The sequence below is a fragment of the Spermophilus citellus genome (assembly GCF_964194105.1).
Source record: "Spermophilus citellus genome assembly, chromosome: 4".
NCBI classification, from domain to species: Eukaryota; Metazoa; Chordata; class Mammalia; order Rodentia; family Sciuridae; genus Spermophilus; species Spermophilus citellus.
In genome coordinates, this window is record NC_138185.1 from 227311860 (window position 1) to 227327832 (window position 15973).

General features: G+C 62.1%; 1 protein-coding gene across 5 annotated transcripts in view; it reads left to right on the forward strand.

Moving 5' to 3' along the window:
* MTA1 (metastasis associated 1) overlaps positions 1-13877 on the forward strand; it is a 35978-nt gene extending 22101 nt beyond the window's left edge. For 3 of the 5 annotated variants that reach the window (XM_081288665.1, XM_081288667.1, XM_081288666.1), the window contains 15 exons: positions 94-211; positions 4394-4496; positions 5138-5237; positions 5510-5698; positions 7329-7403; positions 7655-7713; positions 8015-8130; positions 8404-8555; positions 8653-8842; positions 9008-9097; positions 10033-10185; positions 10354-10389; positions 12806-12837; positions 13016-13167; positions 13245-13877. In XM_081288665.1, coding sequence (XP_081144791.1) covers positions 94-211; positions 4394-4496; positions 5138-5237; positions 5510-5698; positions 7329-7403; positions 7655-7713; positions 8015-8130; positions 8404-8555; positions 8653-8842; positions 9008-9097; positions 10033-10185; positions 10354-10389; positions 12806-12837; positions 13016-13167; positions 13245-13395 — 1716 coding nt within the window. In that variant the 3' untranslated portion in view covers positions 13396-13877. Of the gene's footprint in view, positions 1-93; positions 212-4393; positions 4497-5137; positions 5238-5509; positions 5699-7328; positions 7404-7654; positions 7714-8014; positions 8131-8403; positions 8556-8652; positions 8843-9007; positions 9098-10032; positions 10186-10353; positions 10390-12805; positions 12838-13015; positions 13168-13244 lie in introns of those variants that run through there. The other 2 variants (XM_081288664.1, XR_014021316.1) reach the window with 2 other exon arrangements.
* Positions 13878-15973: the final 2096 nt, after the last annotated feature.

The window sequence follows — 15973 nt, forward strand, 5'->3', positions numbered from 1 at the left end:
GCGTTTCTCCTGGTGCTGCAGCAGCCTGTGTCCGCCCCGGGTCACAGGCAGGCGTGTCTCTGACGCCTGTGTCTTGTGTGTGGTGTTTTTCAGGATTTCTTCTTCTATTCCCTAGTCTACGACCCACAGCAGAAGACCCTGCTGGCTGATAAAGGGGAGATCCGCGTGGGGAACCGGTACCAGGCCGACATCACCGACTTGCTGAGAGAAGGTGGGTGTGGCCCAGAGCACTCATGGTGCCTCCTGGGCGTCCACCTTGGCTGGGACGTGGTGTCTGTGGCTGTGAGGCGTGCACGTGCCGGGCTCGTGGCGGGGTGCCGGTCAGGTGTGGTGTCAACAGTGGTGGGCACAGGCTGCTGCCCTGGGCCCCCTTGTCCCGGTAAGTGTCGGATGGCACTTGGAAGCAGGGACCCCGGGAGGAGCGAGGGCCACTGCCAGCAGGCTGGTGTTTTGTTTTGCTGTGGCAGTTTCGGTTCCTGTTGAAGCTTGTGAGTCCACTAGCCTCCTGTGCGCCTGGCCTGGGGCAGCGTGAGGGTGGGTGGCAGGTTGCACATGGGGGCAGCCCACCCCTCCCAGCCCTGAACACCTGGCCTTCACACCTCCTGATGAGCAGCTGGACACCTCCTGGGCTCGCTCAGCAGCCCCGTTGGGAGTCGAGGACTGTGGGTCGTGGGTCGTGGGTCGTGGGTCGAGGCTTCTGAGCCCTTGTCCACGGGTGCGGGTCTGAGTCGGGTGGCCCTTGTGTTTGCACATGTTCTCTTTGCTGGTGTGTGGGATGGTGGCCTGGTGAGGCTCCGGGTGAGGTGGCGAGCCTGTGGCGCACCAGCCAGGCTGAGCTGAGAGGCAACTGGGGACCTGGGCACACCAGGGCCGGGGGGGGGCTGTTGTCTCTGAGCCAGGCGCTCTGCAGGGGCTGTCGCCTGTCCTGCGAGGGCCGCTGCCGGCTGAGCTCTGATGCGGATGTGCCCACCTCCTGGTAGTTGTCCTCTGCCAACTGAGCCCGCCTGTCCCTGGCTCTGGAGCCCCTGCTACCCTGCTCCCTGTCTCCCAAGTGGCGCTGCCCCGGTCTGAGCTCTGTGTCCAGCTCTGCTGTGGTCCAGTCAGGCTGTCAGGCCTCTCCGGCCTCCTGGTCCCTGTCTGACTAGGTTCTTCTCCCTTCGCCTTCCTGGCCCTCGTCAGGGCAGGCTCTGGTCTCCTGGGCTGGCAGCTCTGCCCGCTGCGTCCCTCAGGTTGGCCCTGTGTGGACCCTGCAGGTGAGCAGCCCTCAGTGTTGGCACCCGGCAGGGACAAGCTGGAGTCCCTAGACTCTTTGCTGATGGGCTGGCCTAAGGTCCTGGGGCCACTGCCTGCTGTCCTCCTCCCCCTCCTCGGTGGCGGCTCCTGGCGGGCTGTCCTGGGAGACGGGGGTGCAGGCTGCCCCAGGTACTTCGTGGCCCTGGTCCTCCTGGTCCCAGCTTGTCCGTGTCTTTCCTCCCCGGCCCTCTTCCTCTCGTAGCCTGTCCCCCTCCATGGTCGGAGTGCCGCTCCGAGGCAGGCTCAGCTGCGCGCCTGCACCGGTGGCACCCCCAGGCCACATGGGCTGGCCTGGCCATGTGCGTCCCCGGCGCTGTTTGATGTGCCTGTTTCCGTGCCTCCTGGCTCTGTGTTCCTTTCCTCTCTCGGGGGCTGGCCGGATCCAAGAGCCTGTGACGCACCAGGCTGAGCTGAGAGGCAGCTGGGGACCTGGGCGTGCTAAGCTGTGCCCTGTGGGCAGGAGGCCACCTACTCTCTGCTCTGCCCTGTGGCTCAGCCTCTTTACCCAGTTCGTGCCACTCTGGGGCCTCCTCGAGACAGCCAGAAGCAGGCCGCATGCTGGCCTCCTGGTGTAGCTGCCGTCCATCCTGGCCAGGGCAGGGACTTGGGAATGCAGCAGAGGCCTCAGCTGTGGAACACGTGTGAATTTAGGTCCTGAGGACCACTGTCCCTTTGTGGAAGGGGCTGGGAAGGCCAGAGGACCTCGCCTGGAACCTGTCACTGGAACCCACTGTTCCTTCCTGGTGCTGTGTGCTTGCTGGACAGGAAGCCAGGAGAGCCTGAAAGGTCCCTGCCCTGGCCATGGGGCCTGACCTGGAAAGCAGGGCTCGGCAACCCTCCTGCCAGCTGCTAGGAGAGGGGCCAGACATGGTGGCCTCCTCTGCTGGGCCCTGCTGCCCTCTAGCTTTGAGGTGTCACAGGCGTGACTGTGACCAAGGAGAGGAAGGGACTCAGCCCGTGGCTTTGGCCTGGGGGGCAGGAGGTGCACCCCAGTTCTCCATGTGCCCCTGACCCCAGAACATACCAGAAGGACACCCTCTGCAGCACTGGGGACCCAAGTAGTTCCCTGTGGGGCCTGGAGCAGCCCCAGAACCAGGACCTGCAGGGAAGCCCTGTAGGCCTCACTGGGACCCCTCCTGGGTCCATCGGCACATCTGTAGCACTGGGCTTCCTTCCCGGGACCCACCCAGCTGCCTGGTCACAGGCCTGACCTCCCCTGGACATGTGTTGAGCTCTGCTCACAGGCAGGGTCCAGGAGAGCTGTCCCTGCGAGGGTCTTGGAGACATTCTGGCCCAGGTCCCGCCCAGGACCCCACACCTGTTCCATTTCCAGCACCAAGTTGAGGCCGTCCCTGGTCACACGGTGCATCGTTGCCAAGGGCCCCAGGGAAGCTGGCTGGCGCCTTGCAGAACGTGAGCCTTGGTGTTTCACTTAATCACAGACGTGGCCCAGGGCCGGAGAGACGGCCAAGGGCCGGAGAGACGGCCAAGGGCCGGCTATGGGCTCTCCGCCTCTCCCGTCAGGCCGGCCCTGCTCAGGACAGACTCCGGGGCCTCTGCCGCACAGGAACCTCCTCTCCGCCCAGAAGCACAGCTGCGAGCGTCCTGGGGTGTGGGGCTGTCCTCCACCACATTGCCCTGCTGTACTCTTGCCATGGCATCCAGCAGGTGTCACATGATGTGGCCCCATGTGACTGAAAGCACATGGAACATGCTTCTTGTCACGGTTGCGTGGAATCTGCAGCTCCTCTCCTTTGGTTGGCAGCTGGCTGCCAGGACCTCCTGCTCCCCCTGGGACCCTGGGACAGTGGGCAGGCGCCTCGATGGGCTCACTAGGCCTTCCAAGTTCTGATGTCACACGGCTGCACCCCACCGTCCCAGTCAGTGTGGAGTGTGTTCTGGGCTGGCCTCCAGGGCCATGAGGCCTTTCAGTGGGGGAGGGGGGGTGCGCGCGCGTGTATGCCGGCCTCCAGGGTCACAGCTCTTCCCTGGAGTGTGTGTGTGTGCATGCACACATGTGTGCTGGCCTCCTGGTCACAAGGCCCTTGTGGAGTGTGTGTGTGTGTGTGTGTACATGTGTGCTGGCCTCCTGGTCACAAGGCCCTTGTGGAGTGTGTGTGTGTGCATGCACACATGTGTGCTGGCCTCCTGGTCACAAGGCCCTTGTGGAGTGTGTGTGTGCATGCACACATGTGTGCTGGCCTCCTGGTCACGAGGCCCTTGTGGAGTGTGTGTGTGTGTGTGTGTGTGTGTGTGTACATGTGTGCTGGCCTCCTGGTCACGAGGGCCTTCTGGAGTGTGTGTGTGTGTGTGTGTGTACATGTGTGCTGGCCTCCTGGTCACAAGGCCCTTCTGGAGTGTGTGTGTGTGTGTGTGTGTGTGTACATGTGTGCTGGCCTCCTGGTCACGAGGCCCTTCTGGAGTGTGTGTGTATACATGTGTGCTGGCCTCCTGGTCACAAGGCCCTTCTGGAGTGTGTGTGTGTGTACATGTGTGCTGGCCTCCTGGTCACAAGGCCCTTCTGGAGTGTGTGTGTGTGTACATGTGTGCTGGCCTCCTGGTCACAAGGCCCTTCTGGAGTGTGTGTGTGTGTACATGTGTGCTGGCCTCCTGGTCACGAGGCCCTTCTGGAGTGTGTGTGTGTGTGTGTGTGTACATGTGTGCTGGCCTCCTGGTCACAAGGCCCTTCTCTGGAGTGTGTGTGTGTGTGTGTGTGTGTACATGTGTGCTGGCCTCCTGGTCACAAGGCCCTTCTCTGGAGTATGTTTGTGTGTGTGTCTACATGTGTGCCGGCCTCCAGGGTCATGAGGCCTTTCTCTGGAGTGTGTGTGTGTGTGTGTGTGTGTGTGTGTCTACATGTGTGCTGGTCTCCTGGTCACAAGGCCCTTCTCTGGAGTATGTTTGTGTGTGTGTCTACATGTGTGCCGGCCTCCAGGGTCATGAGGCCTTTCTCTGGAGTGTGTGTGTGTGTGTGTGTGTGCGCACGGGCGTGTCCTTTCTCCTCATCTTAGCTCCTGGGGAGGCGGTGGTGTTCCCATGACAGATCCTGGGCTTTCCCCAGCACCTCTCTGACCCCACCAAACCACACTTCTCCCCATAGGTGAGGAGGATGGCCGTGACCAGTCCAAATTGGAGACCAAGGTGTGGGAGGCACATAACCCACTGGTGGACAAGCAGATTGACCAGTTCCTTGTGGTGGCCCGGTAAGTTCCCCACTGGGCGCTGGTGTCAGGACTGCAAGGGGCTCAGCCTGCAGCTTTCCTGCATAGGTGCTGGGGCACCAGGGGTCCTAGATCTCACACGTGGACAGGATCCCACACTCCTGTCCTTGGGCTCCTGATGGCCAGACCCTCACTGGCAGTTAAGACCCCTTAGAGTTCCCAGAGGGCATCAGAGGCCCTAGCCCATCCTTCTCTGGGCGTGGCTGATACTGCCTGGGAGTCCCGGGGCAGGGTGCCTCAGGGCCATCCACACTAGTGGCCAGCAAGCCAGCATGGGGCAGGCTGGGGATGGCAGGGGAGTTCACGAGGGATGGGGTGAGGCCTGGAGAGAGCCAGTAGGCCGGGAGCTGTGGCTCAGCTGACCCCAGCCGCTCATGCAGACGGGCTGGCCTCGGCCCCTGAGTTGGAGGCAGCTGGGTGTGGGTGCGAATAGCCCTGCAGCTGGAGAGGCTCTGCAATTTCTGTCTGTGATGCCTGCACTCAGCTGCCCAAGGTGCCCGCAGGCCTATGTCTCAGGCCTGCTGGGAGCTGAACTCTGGTCTCCTGGGCCCTGCTGGCCTGTGGGGTGGGGGCATCCCTCCTGCTTGTCCGACTCTGGTGTCTGTGCCCCTCCGCCCCCATAGCTCCGTGGGAACCTTCGCCCGGGCCCTGGACTGCAGCAGCTCAGTGCGACAGCCCAGCCTGCACATGAGCGCTGCCGCGGCCTCCCGAGACATCACCCTGGTAAGTGGGCTGCAGCCATCTCCCCGCCCTCACCTGGGGCCAGCACCCGCCTCAGGCATGCCCCTCACCTGGGGCCAGCACCGCCTCAGGCGTGCAGGGTAAGGGAAGGTGGCCCTCCACCTAGAGCTCAGCCTCTCCCCTCCCACCCCGACTTGGCAGTGTGTGCTGTGGGGTCAGGGAGGGAGGGTGCTCCTCTTAAAGCACATTCCAGGTTCGGGGAGATGCTGGGGCTGGGAGGGCTGGGCCCGGATGACCCTGCTGTCCTGCTGCAGTTCCATGCCATGGACACCCTGCACAAGAATATCTACGACATCTCCCGGGCCATCTCCGCCCTCGTGCCGCAGGGCGGGCCCGTGCTCTGCAGGGACGAGATGGAAGAGTGGTCAGCGTCTGAGGCTAATCTTTTTGAGGAAGCCCTGGAAAAATATGGGAAAGATTTTACAGATATTCAGCAAGATTTTGTAAGTGCCCCGGGAGGGGCGGGGAGCAACCAGCTGTGGCGCGTCACCAGGTGGGCTGTGGGATGTGCGTGGGAAGCCCTGTGCCCCTGTCCTGCCTCTGTGCTGTGCTGAGCACACACACCAGGTCCCTTTGGGCCTGGGCCACACCTGCAAGCGCCACCTTGTGGTGAGGACCAGGTCCCTGGGGGTGTCCTCAGGGAGACCCTCCTCCCTGAATGTGGCTTTTTATGTTCTTAATGGAGCTCAGCCTGTGTCATGCATCCTGTGAGAATCTGAACTCAGGCCTATGGGTCTGCGCTGTGAGGCCCCTCTTCTAGTGCGGAAGGGCCTGTGTCCTGTACCCAGCCCCGAAGGATTGCATACTTTTAAATTTGGCTGAAAGAAGAGCAGCCCCTGCTCTGTGGCGAAGGCCCACGGTCACCCATGGAGGAGGAGCGTGTTGTGCATGGTGGGGCTGTCAGGCCAGGACACAGCGGGACAGCCTCTATCCAGCTAGGAGCAGCAGCAAAACAGGAGCAAGTCCAACCCAAGGAGGCAGAGATGGGAGGTTGGAGAGTGCCGAGGATCACAGGCTGGAAGAGGCTGTGGGCCTGGAGGGGAGCTTCAGCTTGTCCCACAGCCCTGGGCTGTCCTGGTGGGGGGGTCTCCTGATGGGATATCCCTGGCAGGAGTGGAAGATGACCAGGTACAGGTGCTGGAGGACACTGGCCCTTCCCCTCACCAGCCTACAGATAGGGTGCATACATAACTTGGCCAGAAACTAAACAAAATGAGCAAAACCTGAGACTGAACACAGAACCAGAAGACAGAATAGAATGGAACGGGTCATTTAGATGGTGGAGCTGCAGAGGGTGAGCCAGGGGCCTGGGGGCCCCACAGATGCCTGCCTAGGGCACTGCTGTGTGTCTGTGCTGGGAAGACACAGAAGCTCTGCAGGCCAGATCCTCCAGCTGAGCCCTGGCTGGGTGTGGCCCGGCCTGGAGCACTGGCCAGCCTGCGAGACCTCAGGTTCCGACCCAGAAGAGAGTGTAGGTAAACAGAGGCAGTGCAAGCTGGGGGACTGCAGGTGCCTTCTAAACGTAGCTTGGGGTAGGAGTCAGGAGCAAGCAGCAAATCTGGGTGTCCTTGGTGAGAAGACTGCGAGCTCACAGAGCCTGGGGGATCTCAGCGCTTAGGACATGAGCACATGGGAGCACACAGAAGTGTGCGAGGGCCAGAGAGCGCGTCAGATGCAGAGAAGAGTCTGCACACTGGAGTCCGTCCAGGCGAGGGCCAGCGCCCTGTCTTCCACTTCTTGCGGGTCCCTCGGTGCCCCTTAGCAGGCCCTGAGGCTAGGGAGTTCACAGGAACAGACGTCCTTCCCCTTTGTGCCGTGCCACCGGAGGGCAGAGGGCCAGGGAGTGCAGAGAGGAGCCCCCCAAACTCCTTCCTCTCTGATCCTTCAAGAGGACACCAGGAGGTCCCACCCCTTGGCGTCCCAGTGGCAGTTACGTTCAGCATGGGTTGGGAGGGGACAGTCTAGGGGGTTGCCGTGTTCAGCATTTAGCTTGGGGACTCCCTTCAGTGGGTGCCACCCCCTCCTCTGTACGGCCCTTGTCCCTGCCCACCTCATGCCCCCTTCCTGCCCCAGCTCCCGTGGAAGTCGCTCACCAGCATCATCGAGTACTACTACATGTGGAAGACCACTGACAGATACGTCCAGCAGGTGAGCCCGCCTGCCCCTGCCCCCCACCCTGAGCAAGGGGAGGAGCTGGGGGATGGCAAGGCAGACAGCCCCGGTGGGTCAGCAAGGCTGAGCTGGTCCCCTCTTGGGGTCTGTGCTCGTTCGGAAAACTTCTCACACAGGCCTTCCCCGAGGAGGCAGTGCTCAGGAGACAGTGGTGGTCCCTCCCCCTGGTTCCCAGGCTGTGGCCTGGCCTGCCCGCTGACCTCTCTGATCCTCTCTTTTGCTTTAAGAAACGTTTGAAAGCAGCTGAAGCAGAGAGCAAGTTAAAGCAAGTTTATATTCCCAACTAGTAAGTTCCAGCTTTGGTCCCTGAGGGTTGGCAGGGTGGACTGTGGGCACCAGGCTTCTGGGGGCTCCTGAACTGGCCGGCCTGTAGTCCAGACAGTCCGGAGGCCCTGGAGGAAACCCTGTGTGGTGCTGAGTGGCCTGCGGGGGCCAGAGGCCCAGGGCTTAGTGCTCTGCACCCTGGGACTGGGAGGACAGCTCCACCTGGTGGTGGCCACTCCTAGAAATGCCAAGGCACAGGGACAGGGGTCTGGCTACCTGGCTGCCTCACAGGGCTGCTGTGACTGCTCCCTCCCCCCTTTAAGCAACAAGCCAAACCCGAACCAGATCAGCGTCAACAGCGTTAAGGCCAGTGTGGTGAACGGCACAGGGGCGCCAGGCCAGAGCCCCGGGGCTGGCCGGGCCTGCGAGAGCTGCTACAGTAAGTGCCCGCCTGGCACCCACTGGGGTGACAGGGGCCGCAGGGACGTCACTGCTGCCATGGTGCCATGTGGTCTCTGCAGGCCCGTGACCTGGCCTGGGGTGGCCTGTGACGGTGGGGCTGCAGCAGTGGGGGGTGAGGAGAGCTGGGAGCATGCGGGGTTCCCTGGGTGGGTGGGGGCGGCTGCGGCAGGGGCGGGGGACACTGTGGAATGCTCTCTGCACCGTTGGTTCTGCTTAAGAATCCGTCTATTTCCAACTTTGTTGTCCGTAGCCACACAGTCTTACCAGTGGTATTCTTGGGGTCCCCCTAACATGCAGTGTCGCCTCTGCGCATCTTGTTGGACATATTGGAAGAAATATGGTGGCTTGAAAATGCCAACCCGGTTAGATGGAGAGAGGCCAGGACCAAATCGCAACAACATGGTAAGTGGGACGAGCCTAACACCCGCTCTGCGCCGGCCACAGGCCCTCGGCCCTCGGTCATGGCGCTGTGTTGGGGCGGTGCGCCCCCCTTCCGCAGAGTCCCCACGGCATCCCAGCCCGGAGCAGCGGGAGCCCCAAGTTTGCCATGAAGACGAGGCAGGCTTTCTACCTGCACACCACCAAGCTGACCCGGATCGCCCGGCGCCTGTGCCGTGAGATCCTGCGCCCATGGCATGCCGCACGGCACCCCTACATGCCCATCAACAGTGCCGCCATCAAGGCTGAGTGTGAGTCTTCCTCCTGATGTCAGTGTAGCTGGGGTGGGTAGGCGGCTTTGGGGCCTGGCCGTGGGGCCAGCAGCATCTGGGCCCAGGGAGAACACCCAGATTGGGGTACAGGCTCTGCTCAGCTCCCTGGGGGCCCAGCCCCTGATACACCTTATCCCTCCACAGGCACTGCCCGGCTGCCCGAAGCTTCCCAGAGCCCACTGGTGCTGAAGCAGGCAGTGCGGAAGCCCCTGGAAGCTGTGCTCCGGTATCTCGGTAAGCTGGCGATGGAGCCACCCCTGGAGCTTCCAAAATGGAAGCTTTTGGTGCAGCCCACAGCTCCTTCATCCAGAGGCTTGAATGCTCATGGGACGCCCCTCTGGGTGCCTTGCACTATGCCAGTCAGGCAGACTCATGGGCCTTGCGCCCCCGCCACCAGGGTCACAGTGAGTCCCAGACACTGCAGGGTTCAGCCTCCTTGAGGCACACCGAGGACCCCCTTCAGAGTCCCCGCACACCCTGATGCCCACAGGGAATCCTGGACCCAGGCGCCTCCATAGGCAGCACTCAGGCCTTTGCGGGCCTTTTTGGGAAGGAGGCGCATACCTGGCCACCATCCTTGCTGGGAGGCCCAAGACTCCAGCCGTGTGCCTGGTCCATCCAGAAGCATGGGCCCCAGGCCTGCAGTGGGGGTGCCCCGCCAGCATGATGCTCGAGCAGGCTCATGAGTCAGTCCTCCCAGGGTGGAGGTGCCTGTCCTGGGAAGGACGTTCCGGAAACATGAGCTAAGTGTGCTCTGCACAGACACAGTTGCCTGGCATCGCTCCCTCCCCGGGGCCCTGGGCCCCAGGGTTGGCCCTACCCTTGTCCTGTGGAGGAGGTGGCTGGGGTGTCTCTTTAGCTAGGCCAGCAGTTCAACATCTGGCCAGCGGCCAGCCCTCTGATACCATCTCTGATGGCTTAGACCCGGAGGCCGTCAGATGGGCTTGCAGTGTTTACGGGCCTGTCTGGGTCCTGGAGGCTGCGGGCACTGACTCAGGGCTGTGGCTGGCCCTCCTGCAGGGAGCCTGCCTGATGGTGTCTAAGCCCCAGCCCTGCTGGGTACTGGTCTCCACATAGCCACTTGCCCAGAGTCTTGCAGGCCCTTGGGGTGGAGGACCCGGTGGTGTCACTGCCAGGCTCCGACACTCTGCCTTCTGCTGCTCCCACAGAGACCCATCCCCGACCCCCCAAACCCGACCCTGTAAAGAGCGCGTCCAGTGTACTTAGCAGCCTGACCCCTGCCAAGTCGGCCCCGGTCATCAACAATGGCTCCCCCACCATCCTGGGCAAGAGGAGCTATGAGCAGCACAACGGTGTGGACGGTGAGTCGGGTTCTGCTGCCCGCCCTGGTGGGGAGGCCAGGCAAGGTGTGTACAGGGCACAGCCTCCTGCCCTGGGCTGCACACGGCCCGTGCTGGGCCCCACGGCACAGCTGACTGCGCCAGTTGATGGTGTTTTCTCTCCCTCTCTCCTGCCCGTGGCGCTGCCAGGCAACGTGAAGAAGCGCCTCTTGATGCCCAGTAGGGGTAAGGCCCGCGGCCACTGGTGTGTGGCGAGCCCGTGTGGTGCCTGTGTGTGCTGTCTGCTCGCCGTGGGCGGCTCAGGGCACGTGCAGGGGCAGTCTGCACGGGCCCGGCCACAGCCTCACCCCGTGCTTCGCTTGGCCTCGCTGCTCGCTCGCAGAGAGCCCATGAGCCCCGGCCTCTGGCCTGCGTCCTCCTGGCCTGGGCCCTGGGGTGGACTGTCCTTGCACACGTCGCCCTGGTGCCCCCACTGCCATCGCGCTGTGACTGCTCGCATGCCCTCAGCCCCACCCTGGGGCCACGCGGTGCTGCCTGCCATCCCCTCGCGCATATGCTGGGTGGGGCCGGCGGCTGGTGGAGCATCTTCGGAGGCTTTGGGAGGCCATGGGTGGCCATGGGTGGCTGGGCCATGCCCAGGCCTGGTGCCTCCCATCGGAGCATCCGTTCAGGCCCTGCTTTGTTGGAGCAGGGTGGCAGGACCCCAGTCTACCCTGGGGGAGCAGGTGCAGGCCCTAGCCCCAGTGTCACCAGCAAGCCCTGAGGGGTAGCCACCAGGATGGGCCTGTTCAGGCCCCTCCCCAGGCTGTCAGGACAGGTGTGCTGCTCTCACCAGCGAGCTGGCTCAAGGGAGGGGCCAGGCACTGCCCCAGGAGGTGGCAGCCACCCAGCTGTACCTTGTCCCCTTGGAACATGCCCACTCAAGGTGGTCTTATGATCTTGCAGGCCACGGGGCACCCTGGCAGGCATATCCCTGTGGGGTCAGCCGCCCACTCTGGGGCTGCAGGGTGAGCTCACACCTGGGCCTGTCCCTTCCATCAGGACCCATCTGGACAGGGCCTCTGGGCTGTCTGTTGGCAGGGCCGCCCTAAGAGCTGGCCTCTGGTTCTGTGGGAAGCTGCTCACAGGCAAGTTGGTCCAGTCTGTTTATTCCCACTGAGTTTTCGGAAACCCACCTCCTTGGATCCTAGTGTGTGGTTCCTAGTGGTGGGCACCTCCCAGGAGGCAGGGGCAGCCCTGTCCAGTCCTTTGGGGCACCACAATGGCCTGTACTCCACAGGGTCAGATCCCAGGTCAGAGGGGCTGGCCATGAGACCAATCCCAATCCCAGACTGTGTACTGTAGAGGGCTGGAAGCTGTGGGTCAGCTGGACGTTGGCTCAGCCTCCTTGCGGACGCTGAGGGAAGACTGTGGCCTGGGGTGGGGACTCTGTCCTGCCTGGGCAGGTATGAGCTCTGGATGAGGGCCTGCCCCAGCTCATGGGGCCTTACTCACTGCCCACTGCCCTGTGCTGCCCCGCCCCACCCCGCCCCATGCATGCTGCTCACCCTAACTCTGCCGGTCTTCTTCCCTCTGCCGTCCGTCGCTCTGGCAGGCACTTACCTGGGTAAGTAGCTTTGGTGCTAATGGCTGTCCCCGGGCACAGGGCTGGCTGGGATTCTTGCAGGTGCCATGAGCAGGCTGTCCCTGCTCAGGCACTACAGCCCAGAGACCTGGGGCCTAGCCCTGCCCCACCTAGGGAGCCAAGCAAGCTGGGCCCCAGTGCTGTGTTCCTGTATGAATACACGACCTGTGTAACTCCACGTCACCTCAGCCACAAGAGTGGGAGGTCCTGCTCCGTGTGTGGATGTGTCAGTACATTCCACTGTCACGTGTGACTGAGAACAACAAATAGGAAATACAAAAATAAACTCAAAGTAAAAGCTGGGCCCCAGGAACATCCTACATGAGGAGTCACTCTGGGTGGAGGAGGTTGGGACTGGAGGGGTGCTGTGGGGGCCACCAGGGCCTGACCAGGCACCCTTTCCTGTCCAGTGCTGGGGACAGGCTGTCCAGAGACCACTTTAGTTCTCATGCTTACATTGGCTGTCAGGGCCAGGAGGTTAACAGTGGCCCTGGGTGGCGCTGGCACCACTGATGGAGTCTGAGCTTTACCTCTTAGCCCCACTCTGGTGGCATCCCTCTAGGAACTGTCCGTGTTGAGCCTTGGGTGCCCTCCTTAGCAGCTGGCACCAAGCCACAAGTGGGCTGAGGCTGCCTTGCAGAGGGGCTTCTGGGGCTGCTGACCTGAATACAGCCATGGCGCGTCGTGATAGTGTGTTGAGGCCCAGCCGGGTGGGTGGTCTGCCTGCGGGGAGCCGGCCGTCAGACTCCCTTCTCTTGGCCTTCTGCCTGGAGCCCAAGCGGCTACATCGTCTGCTGCCCAGAACAGGTGGCTCTAAGAGCTCATGGATGTTGAGCCAGCCTGGGACTGAGGACCTGCGTCCCCACATCCCTAAGCCCCTTGCTGTAGGCCATAGATCCAGGGATGACCCCAAGAAGCTGCCTGTGTCCTGGGCCTGGCTGAGGGCCATCAGCAGGCAGTGTGGGTGCAGGATGCCCTCCCCTGACCCAGGCTCACCTTCTGTCCTTTCCTCACCAGGTCTGGCAAACCACGGACAGACCAGGCACATGGTAAGAGCCAGCAACCCTGCCAGTGCCATGGGGGCAGACCAGAGAGGTGGCACTGGCCTCTTGGGGGACTGAACAGCCCTCACAGGCTCCCGCCTGGCCTGGCCTGGGGTGTGTGAGCCTCACGTGGCAGGGTCTCCTGTCTCTCCCTAGGAGCCCCTCATGCTCTTCTCCCCCCCAGGGACCAAGCCGGAACCTGCTGCTCAATGGGAAGTCATACCCCACCAAAGTGCGCCTGATCCGGGGGGGCTCCCTGCCGCCTGTTAAGAGGCGACGGATGAACTGGATCGACGCCCCGGATGACGTGTTCTACATGGCCACGGAGGAGACCAGGTGGGGCCCTCGCAGGGCAGGGCCAGGGTCTTGGCCACCCTTCCAGCACTCACCAGCCTGCCTGCCTCTCCCTACAGGAAGATCCGCAAGCTGCTCTCATCTTCGGACACCAAGCGTGCTGCCCGCCGGCCCTATAAGCCCATCGCCCTGCGCCAGAGCCAGGCTCTGCCGCTGCGGCCACCCCCGCCTGCACCAGTCAACGACGAGCCCATCGTCATCGAGGACTAGGGCCGCCTGCCCTTGCCCGTGTCCCTCGAGGCCTACACAGATGGCGGTCTCCTCCCCGCCAGACTGCTGCCCGCCCCTCCTCTGTTTCTGTAGTGCCCACCTCCCGCCCTCACCTGCAGGACTCGGTTGTCGGGGAAGTGTGGTCTCACTCACTCCGAGAGGCCGAGGAGTCCTTTTTAGCTTTGTGTTTACTGTTTGGCTGGAGCAGATGAGGAGCCGCCCTGCCCTGCACGCTGTGGGGCTCTTGCCCGGGCCGGGCCCTAAGGTTTTGTTGTGTTCTGTTGAAGGTGCCATTTTAAATTTTATTTTTATTACTTTTTTTGTAGATGAACTTGAGCTCTGTAACTTACACCTGGAACGTTAGGATTGGAGCGGCTGGTGGTGGCCGAGCTGCCTGGCGGGGTTGGCCCCTTGTCTTTTCAAGTAATTTTCATATTAAACAAAAACAAAGAAAAAAAATCTCATAAAAAGGAAAAAACCCAGCCAACCCTTCCCTGTGTCTTTTGTTCCCAGCCCGTCTCCCAGTCATGGGCCTGGGGCCTTCCCTCACCTCAACACCTGTGAAGACCCCAGGTCTTCCCTTGGCAGGTCGGGGCCCAGGACACCTCTTCCCACACTTGCCCCAGCAGTCAGGCCAGAATGGTGGGCAGTGACTGGGGCAAAGCAGCTCTCCTCAGGGCAGCCCGAGAGGCCACCTCAGCCCAGACCTCCTGGGGCCAGGGGCACCCTAGGCTGACCTTCAGAGCCCTGATCCAGTCCTTCCCCTGCTACCTTCCATGCCAGCCAGGGCAAGGGCCTCCCCTTAAGAGGAGCTATACTGAGACTGCCTAAGGCCAGGGTCATGGGCACAACTGGGCCAGCTTGGCCTGAAAGCTCTAAGTCCAGAGCCCACGCCCTACACTGGCCGGCCACCCCAGCAGGTGCACTTCTCCACAATGAGGATTTGCTCAAATTTCAGCAAGTCCCTGCTCAGAAATCTTATCTCAGCCTGTCCCTCACCCTTGCAGGCATGGGGACAGGTGCAGGCTGGGCCAGCCTAAGGGAGGAGCCCTGGCTCTAGGGCCTACCCTTAGGCCATTACTGCTCAGCTGGCCCCTCCCCACCAGGCAGTGGGCTCTGCTTTGGGTTCTCCCACCCCCAGCCCAAGGCATTAAAATAGAAACCACTTCTACTGCTGCCCTGGGGATAGATAAGGGGGTATCTTGGCCTCCCTCTGTGAACCTGTGATGGGGCCCAACTTGGGGACAGGCCCGCGTGCTGGGGACACAGCTACAGTGGACACCTACCTATCTTCTCGGGTCACTGACTCCCTCTTCTCCTGCTAATTTTAGTCTTCATTTGGCCCCATGCCCTTGGTCCCCAACTAGGCCTTGAGAAAGGAGCCTCGGGCTTTTGGCAACTGTGGGGGGTCTGGGGAAGGGCAGTGGGCTTTGGGTCAGCTCGAGCAGCTGGGTGGAAACCGCAGCCCCTGGCTCAGCGGTGCCCTTCCTCTTCAGGCAGTTTTTTTTTTTTAAGAGAGAGAGAGAGAGAGAGTTTTTAATATTTATTTTTTAGTTCTTGGCGGACACAACATCTTTGTTGGTATGTGGTGCTGAGGATCGAACCCGGGCCGCACGCATGCCAGGCGAGCGCGCTACCGCCTGAGCCACATCCCCGGCCCTTCAGGCAGTTTTTGTCCCGAGGCTGTGGGGTCCTGGAGGCCTGGTGTGGGAAGGGCAGGTAGGCTCCCTCTACAATGCCTACCTCAGGGCCAGGCCCTCCACCGGTGCCAGGCAGGGCTTTGGTTGTGTGCCCATCTTCGATGAGGATGAGGGGTGGGCAGAACAAGGGCCCAGGAGTGGGCTTCTCAGCTTTGCTTTGTTCTCCTGAGGCACTGCTGATGGGGAAAAGGACCTGCATCCCCAGGGTAGGGGCCATCCCCAGAGGGCAGGCATGCTCTGAGGGACCTGAGGGTGGGCCTGGAGACCTGGTTCTAATAGCCCTGGCCTCCCTGCCAAGGCCCACCTCAGAGCCTCGGTCCAGGATGCACCCTTCCTGCATTTGCCACCAAGCCCATCCTAGGTTCCCTGCAGCAGGGTGACTGGACAGTAGGGCACCGTGTGACTGGGGCCCCAGGGGAAGGACCTCTGTTCCACAGCTGGTCACCTGCCTCAGCATCCAGGCCCCTGACTGCCTCCCCACACCCTGTCATCCTCCACTCAGCCTATGCTAGGTGCTTACACCTTCCCTTCTCCACACCAGGAGCCCATCCTGGCCCACCACTGCCCTAACCTCCAGCTCTTCATGGCCTCAGAGGTGGAAGCCAAGGCTGTTGCTCTGTGCCTGTTGGCCCATGTCCATTCCTGTCAGGCCCAGAACAGCTCCATAACACCATGGAACCTCTGGCCTCGACCAAGGGACTGCAACTGGGGGTGAGCAGGGTAAAAGCTGTCAGCAGGACTCCCCTTCCCCTCCCCACTCCACCACCTCTCAACCCCGGGCATCTGGCCAGTGCTGAATGCCATTCCTTTGCTGCCACCCGTTCTAGGGTCCTCCACCCTCAACTGCTCTTCAGGCAAGGCTGGGCACCCTTAGGATC